Source organism: Streptopelia decaocto (genome assembly GCF_964273445.1).
Source record: "Streptopelia decaocto genome assembly, chromosome: 5".
NCBI lineage: Eukaryota > Metazoa > Chordata > Aves > Columbiformes > Columbidae > Streptopelia > Streptopelia decaocto.
The window spans coordinates 22,882,122-22,894,414 of record NC_138659.1 but is presented as its reverse complement, the minus strand read 5'-3'; the positions used below and the strand labels follow the sequence as shown (position 1 = coordinate 22,894,414).

Below are 12,293 nucleotides of genomic sequence, written 5' to 3'. Positions count from 1 at the left end.
AACTCATAGATGATACAGGCCACCATAAAACAAACACAGGCTTTGCAAAGTCAAGCACTTAAATTCAAAAATGCTTTAAAAATGTTTGCTGTTTCAAAACGGGATTGGGTCCTTTCATGCATATGCAACAAAACACCAGTTTTAATGATATGATCATATGCTATTTTACACAGAAGCGCTGCCTGACTCAGAAGACAGAACAGACTGCTCACCTAATCAATAGCCTTTCAACATTTATGCTTAGTGCGTAGCCTTATTTACTGCACACTATTCAAAACCTTATTTGAAGGCAGGATTATTTTTCCCTATGAACATTTCAATGACATGCATAACTACAGCATCTGAAGTGATTTAAAAGCAATTACTCTACATACTATGAATATCCACTTTCAACAGCCAGCAATCGGCACAGAAAGTCTACAGAATAACTGAGCATGCTGTATCAGTCACCTATGGTCCAAAATGTTAAAGTATATAGGAGACTGGAAGTGACACCTTGGATGATGAGAGTTACTCTGATGCTTTCACATTCAGATTTTCTCATCCAGTTGATGGAACCATCACCCTCTGATCAGCTGGTATTTCTAAATCATCCCCTCTCTTAATTCCAACCATTAAGCTCCCAGTCATTATTCTCTCCTCAGCCCTTGGCTGTACAGTCTCCTAATTGCACTTTTAAATTTATTCTTACCTTTTTTTTTATTCTAAATTCCAGTGTCAGTTCTTTATGATGCTCTAGTTCTTTCTGTATTGACAGTACCTGTCGACTTTCTTGTAACACACTCCTAATATTTATGTCAAGCTCATTAATGAAAATATTAAATGGTATGAATCTGAAGACTGATCCTTCAACAAGCTCTGCTCAAAGCTCAGAAGCTCTTTTTTGAGCACTACTCACTCATTTCCTTTCTAGCCAGTCCCTTATCCATGTTACTATTCTAATCTAAGTAGATGATACATCATTATTAATTAGCCAGAAAAAACCCTTGTCAGTGTGTCATGATCTGTCCCTAACAATATAGCCCAATATGTCTTATTCCATTGTATATTTATCTTGGTTTAATAGATCTGCACTTCAAAATTTGTTTTCAATGTTTTGCATGCTGTTGATATGAGACTAACAGTTATAGCTGCCCATCAATTCTCCATCTTTTAACATACAGAAACTACATTGGCTATTCTTTAATCAAGTACCATAACATACAGCTTGCTTTGCTCTTAGGCCTGTATTTCCACGTGTCAATTTTTCCGTGATACTTTCACAGACATTTTTCTATTCCTTTTGACCTCAGAGCTGAAACCTTTCAAGTTTTCCTTCTGGCCTTTCTGGGGTAGTTGCCATTTCTGCACTTGTCTGCCCACTAGCCACCTCTTGTTTTACTCCCATTTTACTGAAACTAGGACAATGATTTACAAAGATTTTAGACAATACCTAGAATGTTTAATCCTATCTTCACACTGGCTTTCCTTGTTCTTTTGTTTGTTCTAATTTAGATAGCTGAATAACCTTTTACTATTTGTTTTATATAGCTGAAAAACCTTTTACTATTTGTTTTAATTTCTTTTGCCAGGTCTGAATCAACTTGACTTTTGAAAATTCTCACTTTTCCCTCTGTACTTCTGGCTTTGCCAATCAATCCCATTTTTCACAATTCCTTGTGGGTTATCCCCACACTCTTAATATTCTTTTTGAAGTTTTTTTCCAGTTCAGTCTGAAACTATTCTTTACAAGTTGGGATGCAAATTCCAAATACCTTTTGTATATTTGAATTAGTAATAATCTCCTCAAAATTCATGTAGTCGAGCTGTTTAGTTCAGTTCAGTTCAGACATCTAAATAGTTTTCTTAACTTCTGAGTTTGCCTTATAAAATGCTAAAATAAATTTGGGTAATTCATCTATAGAACTTGTATTAAATAAACTCAAAAAAAAAAATAAAAGCTTGATGAACATTGTATTCTGTGATTACCTATTCTACAACTTCCCCCATTTGCTAAATTTAACACTAAAGTCTATTCTGCTTGATGCCTGAATCAGTAAGAGTTGATACTATTTACAATTTTATGTTAGCATTTCTGATTTAATAACTGTTACAAAGTTTGTCAATTTTCACATCAAAGAATACCTGCACCCTACCATTATTGGGATCTGTGGTTTTCCAGGCTGCAAGTCAAATCATCTTACAATGACTTACCTCTCTAGCAGCATTACAATCAGTTCCAAGTATAGAAAGTTGTGAGGGTAACCGAATGAGGACAGTGAACTTCAGAAAATATAATTTCAGTAGACTCAGAGACCAGGCTGGTATGTTTCCTGAAAGATATACCGATCAGTGAAGGAAAGCAGGAGAGAGAGCAAACCTTGATAGAAATGCATGAAGGGAAACTCTTCCTGAGCAAAGAAGGAGGAGAAAAAGAAAGAAAAAAAAGGGGCAAGCACTTAACAGACCTTCATGATAATACCATGTCTCCTCCATGGACTGGAAATCAAAATCATAAAAGTAGGGAAAGTATGACACATACCTAAGTATATAAATTTCTACATTTAAATGAACAGCACAAACCCTATAGGAGTAAAATCAGAAAGCTAAGGCACCAAGAAAGTTTCAATTAGTAAGGAAGATTTAAAAAATTATATGAAAAAGGTTCTATATACATGAGAAGTAAGAAGAAAATAAAGAGAAATACAGGTTATGTACAGGAAAGGAGAGCAAATAACAAATGATGCAGAGTGAACGGAATTATTCACAGCCTTCCTTGCTCTCTTCATGAAGATGGCATGGTTTAGCCATAACTATCACAAAAAGTATTATTTTTAACAAGAAGACAGGATTGCAGGCTTGAGTATGGAGAAAAGATGCTTTGGATTTTTTTTTTTTTTTAATCAGGCAGGTGCTAGATGCTGTTCATGTATCACTGAGGCATCAAGGAACTAGCTGAAGCACTTCATGGACCACTATCAATTGTTCCCAAAGACTCTGAGAGCTTGAGTTTCCAAGGGGCCAAAACAGACAAAGATAATGTTTCACTTTACAAAAAATTGAGTGAAAATAGCAATTATAGCCCCCATAGAGAAAATTGAGTACATTTATTAAAAATGATACTGTGATACTAAAAAAAGCCAACATGGGCATGTAAAGACAAAGTTAAATCAATCTTATTTTCTGTCCTTAAGAGGACAAATGGTCTCCAGAATAAGTGGTAGATGTGACAAATTTCGAGTAAACTTTTTAAAAAAGTATTCCACACCACATTTTCATAAGACAAACAAAATTATAGTCTAGATAAAACAAATACCCAGGCAGCACACAACTTACTGAAATACAACCCTTATCTTGTTTTCTATCACTGAAAAAGGATCTCAATTAAGATGCATCTTAAGAAGTCTCCATCACCATATGCCTTTAGAAATGGATTATACAAATATCTGTTAAGAAATGACTAGCTGTATTTTTGCTGAGTGATTGTTCCAGATATTTGCTGAAGAAACAGGACTGATTGGAGATCGAAGAAGTGACTGCAGAAGCGTGCACATGTAGCCTTCTGAAGACAGCTGGAACAGGCACACAGACAAAAAGACTAAGAGGGAATATGCTTCAACATTGCAACACCACAGCTCCAGAGGCTGGACCACCCACCAGTTTCCATTTCATCAATATGAAGCACACATACTATAAGGAAGGTTCTCGTACCAAGGAGCACATGGCATCTTTGCAGGCTCAAGGACCCCACAAACATTATTTCTGATATCAATACTCGATGTTTATTTTCAACACTATATTCACACAATGTATCAGTTTATAAAACAACAAAGAAATCATTACAAAAGTCTCAAATCATTCCTGAGATGCACCACCAAAAATATAAGAGTTCTTGAAACCAGGACACCATAAGCAAAAAATACTGAATATTGTAAACAAAGGAGTAGTGAGTGATAAGGCAGTTAACTGCTTTCCACCTGAGGACTGTACCTTGTGATAAAAATGCAACAGAACCTGGTCAAGGTAAGGTTATCAAAGTTTCTGGACAGTTCTGCTGTACTGACATACTTTTTCATGCCTGTTACACATCCTTGCATCAAAGCATGAGGATGCTAGTGTTTTTTTAAAATATAATACTATCAGGATTGGTTAAAAGATCAAAACGGAGACTTTCTGCCAGATCTGTTCATTCCTACTTAAATCAAGCGATTTCTTTGCTACCCATCTATGACTGATCTTTTAATTTGCACAAAAAAAAAAAAAAACAATGGACTGTACTCAGAAAATTTTGGTCCAAATATATGGCAAAGTTGCAGACAGGCTACAAGCAGCATCTTGTAAGGAGCACTTCAGTGCAACCTAATATTGGACAAGGCTACCAGTTCTGCTTAAAATACATCATTCAGCAAGCTATACTACTTTCTTCACACTAAAATTGGTCTTTCAGCTCCTTCTACTTCTAGCAAGCAGATGTCTTCCAGGACTTACACAATATAAATAGACCTGAAGCAAGTAATTACTAAGAGGTTAACAATGGACAAGATTTCTCCAAGAGACAACGTTCAAGCACTTGCAATTTCTCAACCTAAAACTTACTTATGATCATTTTTAATTTTATGGATTTCTAAACAGAACAGAGATGGGGCTTTCACTATAACAAGAAGAAAGTCTAGGAGCAGAAAAGAAAGAGTGCAAGAGCAGTATAGGTTTCAGTTTGTGGAATGGTTTACAAAAGAAAGGAAAAGTGGGGGTAGAGGGAATGAAAAAAGAGGAATTAGTCTTCTTGTTATTTATTCTGTTTTCCAACACATCAATACAAGAAGGTACCTCTATCTCCATCCAATAACCACGGGAAAGTGCACATATAGAAATCCACATCTAGAAGAATATAAGGTTAAGCAGAAAATGAAAGTTAACAGTGAAGATTTCTGGTCCTATCTCTACTCTCTGATCTGTTCAGGTTTAATGAAGGGGAATGAGTTGATCAGGCTTACCTAGCATTTGCAGCAGACAAAGCATTTGTCATTTTGTCATATATGTATGTGTAAAACAAAACAATTTGCAACTCGGACACACTTCAGTTTTGAAATTGTTAAGATTAAAAATACACCTGGAACTAAAATCTTTGGTGAGTGCTGCTCTATTAAAAGGGGGATCATCAAACGTCAAATCTGAAGAACACCAAACCTGAAGAATTCTGAACAGAGGAAGTTAAGAGGTCAGAGGTGGTTTTGCACAGCATTCCGAGGGAGCCACAAGGTAAGACAGAACTCTTTGCAGAGCACTGAGAAAGGGTTTGGCATTAACTTGCCATCAGCTAGTATTTACAATATGATACACAGAAAACGTGCATAAAAGCACTAATTTGTAGTACTCAGGTGAGTTAAGAGATATTGAGATATTCTAATACAAACACCTTAAGACATTGAAACTAAAATAAAACAGAAAACTCAAGGAATATAATATGCATTTCTTAGAGCACATATAAGTGATATCATATAGAAACATGTAAACCACTCTATTTCAGTAAAATGGCTATAAATGCCAGCATATTGTATCGATACGAGAAAATGCAGAGTAATTAGTTAATCTAAAAAATGCATGAGCAGGAATTTGACTGCTAAATGATTAAACTGGTACATTTTAAAATGTGTATTAATATTTAATTATTGACACTATGAGAAAAGAAAAAATCTCTTGATGTTACTTCTCAGCTCTTTCTGATATTCAGTAACCCATGTATTATTCATACGAATAGTTTGTGCATATACAGTCAATCACTAGTTAAATGAAAGAATCATTCTCAAATTCCCTAATCACCTCAAAAGATCCTAATGCAGTATTTTCCACATTTGGGAATCAGAGCGTTTTATTTAAGAAATCAGTCTGGCCATGATGGATACAGTGCAGACTAAGCAGACATCAGTTGAAAGAATCAGATGTCAAAGTGCTCCCTCTAATGTCCCTTAATCATCACACCAATTAGTGGCTGAATAGTGATGTGATTAAAAAGACTGCTGCTATCCTATACCTATTCAGACTAGTAGAATTCTACATATGTTCTACCAATTAATGTTTGAATAGAGCAGCGATTAGAGAGACATCTGCCATTGTATATTCATTCAGAAAAGAGCTAAACTTGCATATTCATATGCAATGAAGACAAAAATAAATATTTGCAAAGGTAAACTATACGTTTAGATTATAAAGATAATTGAGTTGATTTTCTTTAATGAGTGTTCTCTATTTTACAATATTTGGGATCATTTTTTATTTATAAATATATAATCTTTCATCAATACATGTCTGGAAATGGTCAAATTATTCACTGAAGAAGCATTTAATCACCAAAGTTCCTGATTTCAGGCCTTGGGTGAACTGGGTTTCATATCTACAATTTGCACTATTTCTGCTTAGTGAACTGCTAACTTGTTTATTCCATAACTGTGATACATGATTGGGCACAAAAATCATATGACATTTTTCCATCTCACCAGAAGGCAATATTTAGAGTAACAAACTGATTACAGCTGAAAAAGCATTATCTCATTTACAGATTTTTCTTGGACATTTGTACACTAAGTGGTCTTTCCAAACTGTTTTAAAATAAGAATTCCTTTTTACCAATGTTCATATACAGCACTGACAGTCACAGAAGTATTATCAAAGCAAAAAGCAGTTTGGAGTTTTACTAAACTCTTAGTATTACTGTTTTAAGGGAGCAACCTTGTCCTCTGAACACAAAGAGCAACATGATCTGTTACGTCTTGCCATGAACTGCAGTTTTCGCTCTCCACCGTTAGCACAGAGCAACATTGCACAGAAAAAGACAAGAATTTGGTTCTCTCTAATGGCTGAAGAGGACTATAGAACAGTTAAAGACTCTTGCTCAAAGGTGATGCCTTCTCAAAAATCTAAATAAGCTTAAAAATTATTTTGTTGAAGGAAGAGAAGCTCCCGTCGGACAACGCTGATCAGGTTTTGCAAACGTAAGGACAAAGAACAATGCTACTACTGCCACAAAATCAATACTGTTACAGGCTATGGCAATTAACTACAAACCAATTTAAACCTCATTTCCTTTTCACCTTTCTTGTCTCATTGAAATACTTCCAACTCTTCCATCTGGAGCAATTACTACTATTATTTCTAAATGCAGAAACTAAAGGAAGTCTGCATACATAGGTGGGTTTATATAATCCTCTTACATATCCTCAGCAGATACATCCAAGGTTTCACTACAAAAAAAAAAAAAGGCTGGACTACCACATCCCACTGAATTCTCCAGTGACAAGTAAATTTATAAAAATTGTGAAGGCAATTTGATGACCTAAAGTGACCTGAATTTTGCATCCTTCTCTATGATTTACTATCAGTATAGCCATCTCAAAGATCTTCTACTTTTAATTTCTTCTGACCAACAGAAATCTTTGTTTCCCCAGGCAGATTAGTGGCATCTGTTTATACCACCTTTCAGAATGACTCAGAAACCTGACTGTTAATGCTTAGGTTTCGCACTGTTACCAATGGTGACTCAGAAATAAAGTTATGTACTCTGATCTAAATCTCTGAGTTAAAATTTCTGAAGGAAAGCTGACTGATCTTGCACCTATAGCTATAAATCACTTTCATAGTAAAATGTGGTTGCTAACACAGTAAATAAACAATAGCACTCATCGAAAGCATAACTTAACCTTCCTTTAGGAAAATGCTTTTCCAATGTTAAGGAAAGATACTGACTCTCCACTTCAGAACTCATTCAATGGGCAACCCAAAAGCGTCTCAGAGCAGGCAAGGAGTTAAAATTTCACTTGTGTAATTATTCTGAGGAAATATATAAGTCTGCCATCTGGAAGTGTATTACACATTACAAAGTCACTGTGTGCATGCCTCAGCAGATGCAGCTTTTGTTCAGAGTTTTGAGGGCTGTTAATTTAATTAGTTTTGTATTTTCATACTCCCACCTTCCCTCCAACAGTAATTCTGCAAAGGAAGCATCAGTATAGTTTTAAAGAATTGAAAGCTAAAAGCCAAAGTCAGATTTTAAGGAAATGCCAACAAGTATACTTCCTATGGACTTCAAATAGAGCTTGATCTGTTCATTAGCAGGCCTAAACATTACTGCCAATGTCTTTTTAGACTGGAACAGAAAATTGTGCTCAATGTAACCTTTCCTGGATTAGCTTTCTTATTTTAAGAAGGCTAGGAAATTATTCTATCATTTTGTTTTGTTTATGAAAACCACTCAACAAAAATGATCTGGAAAATGTAAAAACTCTGTTTTTTTCCCAATGTCTTTTATGTAATGGGGTGCCAGACAGATGTTTCAGTTTGATTTTTTAGTTTTGTAGGGCTTTTTTCGCCAGAGTAGTAAGCTGTGTGGTAAATCTTGCACAGTAAAAGTAAGCTATGTATTTCTGAGTAAAGAAGCGTTCGACAGTTCTAAAAACTAGGACCACCACTGGCCTAAAAATAAGGACTACCCCTTTACAGTTTCTTCAAGCATTTTACATTTCTTATAATGACTTATAAATTAAACGATGTGATATTTCTACAAAATAATTCATAATATACAATATAAGAATGATCTGTGTTGAAGGTGTGCGCAGGTACAGCTACACCTATTTGCTTATCTCTAACCTTTAACCCTGTAGGTTGTAACATATGAGCAAATCTCTACCAGCGCAGGGTCCCAGTAACTGCACAGATCTCCATGCAGTAATGCAGAACTATAAAATCAAGTTGTTAATTAGATTGTAAACCTATGCCAAAACATCATCAGGCAAAACTTCACAACATTCAGAATTCCTTTCAAATGAAAATCCAAACAAGAGAGAAACCAGAAATCACTGCTGTTTGCACAGCCCAAGAAAGCTCAGGCCTTGGGGATCCAAGAACATTTGGGATACCATGAGAAACACACGCACAGCTAAGAGCAGGAACACGGGAAGAGAGACAGTTTCTAGAAAGCTGTGCACTTTCAAAATTAACAGCAAAACTTTCAAATATTCAACATTTTATGAACAAACCGAAGGTAAAAATCAAACAAGGCTGATATGGGGGAAAGTTCAGAGATAACCAACAGTGATCTTAACGCATAGAAGTTTTAAAAATGTGTGTTAACACACTCATTAGGAAGATATATACGTGCATGCTGTAGTTTGAAGTTTAACTAACTAGGATAACTTACACTGGAACAGTTAATCAGGTTACTCCGCAGATACCTCACTGCCCTGCTGCGTGGATACCTGAGCTTCCTAACGAACAGGTTCTGAAAACAGAGGAGTTTACAGCCCGGTATTGATTTATTGATTACAGGTTGCCTGAAAATATAACAATATAAACTGCAGCTGTCCAGGCACAGGAACACATAGTTGTGAGCAATAACTGCATCAGACATCCCAAAATAATCATCCCTGTTAGTTTCCAGTTATTATAACATTATCCAAGCCAATAAATAAAGAAAACAGGAATATTAGCTTTAGTAAGACAGAGATTCCTATAATCACTGCTATAAAACAGGAAACTATACTAGAGCATGGTTCAAATGCGAAGTGTACCCTGGGTTGCTCCTCCCAGCAAATATTTGTTAGTGATACTAGATTCCAGAATTTTGAGAAAATTAGAAACTTTGTAGGTTTCTTGGTTTGGTTTGTGTTTTGCTGGTTTTTTTTAATAACAAACAAATGACAACTATCAAAACTAAATTTTCCTACTTAGTGACAGATGTTTTGATAACACTATGAAGAGACACCATAACATTGTACCCATAAGGGTTTGCAGATGAATAAGTAGCACCCCGCCTAAAAGATTTCTGAATTTAGGTGATTATCTAAGGGAATCTGTAGGAAGACAGTAAGAACACTACAAACCTTCTAATTAGATAAGAGATCAAAGAGACAAAGTCTGATAGGATTAGTCAAATATCACACTGAGACTAGGAACCTAAATACCTAGAAAGAAAAATATTATATCTAATGGCAGAAATACTGAAGAATACAGGCAGTTTAAAATGACAAAATATTTATTCTAAAACCACCTATTTCCTGAAAAATGCAATGTACAAAATTTAAAATCTAGAGCCATGTTTTAATTTAAGTGTTTTAATATAAGCATTATGTATTTGTTTATAGGTAATTTACACACATTTGGTCCTGTGTATATAGTACCTAGGTAGGTCGCCCTACATATATATACCTATGTAAGTATTTAAAATAACTACATAGGATGGATTTGCCTATTTCCGTACTGACATAAAATTACTTTTTAAAGTCTCAGAAAGGATAGTGAAGTGCTGCTCTACCCTGTGTTACTCTCGGGAAACAGAAGGCAAAGAGGCAGTGGGCAGCAGCCCAGCAGGGCACAGCAGGGGCTGCTGATGCTGCTGCCCAGGGAGCGAGCGGCTCCACAGGGCTCAGGACATGGTGAGACACCCTGACACTGCCTGGGACTTGAGACTCATCAGACTTAGTAGAAAAACAGGAAAAAGTTGCATCAAAGACTTACTAAGTTGCCAAAAAACAAAAAGGTGTGCAATGTATTTTGTTCTGAGAAGTAAATAGATGATCGCAAAGTAACTTTGTATCTACAGGAACAGAACTGGGAGCCACATTTGGCTACTGAACAACACAGGAAACGCAAATTTGAATTTCTCACACAATTAAGATTTCAACCTCAATGATTTATTGCATATTCCAGATGCAATAATGAACATGCACTTACTGAACAGCTTTTGTCGGAATTCCTTTTCCATTGCTTCTTGACTTGCTTCTTTGCTGCAGTTGAATGAAGAGTTGCATGTCTCTGTTTTCGGGGATTTAAAGCCAGAATGTTCTGTAGAAAGAGAACAGAAAATCTTAAAATACATAGATAAAATTAAAAAAAAAAAAAGTTCAAACCTCTTAAATCACATCTCACACAACTTATTTACAGTGAAAACCACAAAAGCAAACCACAATTATTCAATATTATACACCAACTTTATACGAATTTATTTCTGACTTCTTATGCTTTCAACCTAACTATGTATTTTAACATACCTGTTTATAGAACCACAGAATTATTTTTTCAAATTACATAATTTCAAACTTAGTTTGAAAGCAACTTCTTTATTGTCCACACCACTTAAATGTTGAGTACTTAAAGACATTTCTAGGACTGCTAGAAAACAGAATTATATTTAGCGGCCACAATAAAGGTTTCCATCCCTGGATGTTTGTTGTGTATGGCATACAGAAACACATAATTCTGCTTCATTATATCACTCCAAGTAACACTCGTAAAGCAAAACAAGAAAAAACATTTTAAGAGATCTGGGTTATTTATGGATGTTTCATCATTTCAGTATAAATTCCAATTTGCCCTTCACAGGAACCTGCTTCTACATCTAATGAGCTGACGAATCAACTTCATTTCTCTTACAATGACGAGGACACAAATAAATGCTGAGAATATAGCTGTACTTCTAAGTGATAGTCTGACGACACTAGCAGAATGACTTTTTTAATGTCTTTCATTATACTAGTGTAACTTAAAAATTAAATCAGCTTTTAAAAACCCAAGCTCTTTTTTAATATCAGGCAAGTGACAGGTTTCAATAGCAAAACTGACCTCATTTAATTCAAGAAGTGAGTGTGAACAGCGTGCAAGTAACAGATCCAGACTCAGGTCTGTGATGGAGAACCAAAACAGGCATATTGTTGGTTGTAACTCCTGGAACTGGTTTTGTAAATCTTCCTTTAAAAAAACTTGACTTTAACACTATGCTTCTCCACTGTGGTGAATAGGGTGCGATTATTCTGTTACTATATGTCAAAGATGTGCGAGACTGACTTACAGAAATGGAGACCGAACATGACAAGTTTGATGGGGTTATGCATACTATATCAGCAGGATGTTTCTTTATTTTAAAAGTCTGCTTGAGTGGGTGATACTGATGAAGAAGTAATCGGTTGTATTCAGATATTATTGTGTTGGAGTTTACGGGGCCTTTTTTTTTTTTTTTTAATGCAAAGGGATCACTTTCTAATCAATTATTTAATGTTTACTCCAGACTGATCAGTAATCCATTTTCCCACAAACCAGAAATCTCACCTACTTGAAAATTCTACCTGCAATTAACAACATCACCCAATACACCCAATACAGTAATTCGCAGCTTCCCCAAAGTACAAACAGACAAAAAAGTGGGTTACAACACTCAAACAGGTATAGACTATTTAGCAGCCTACATGCTGTTGAATTTCAGGAAGAGTTAAAGGGTGTAATCAGATGTGCCTCTGCAATTCCTGTGGTAAAGATGCTGCTCCATTTCT

At 35.5% G+C, this 12,293-nt stretch overlaps 1 protein-coding gene across 1 annotated transcript in view; it reads right to left on the bottom strand.

Moving 5' to 3' along the window:
- Positions 1–12,293, bottom strand: part of DPYD (dihydropyrimidine dehydrogenase) — a 345,406-nt gene that overhangs the window by 315,937 nt on the left and 17,176 nt on the right. The window contains exon 2 of the mRNA XM_082053772.1: positions 10,702–10,812. Within this exon, the coding sequence (XP_081909898.1) occupies positions 10,702–10,812 (111 nt within the window). The remainder of the gene's footprint in view (positions 1–10,701; positions 10,813–12,293) is intronic.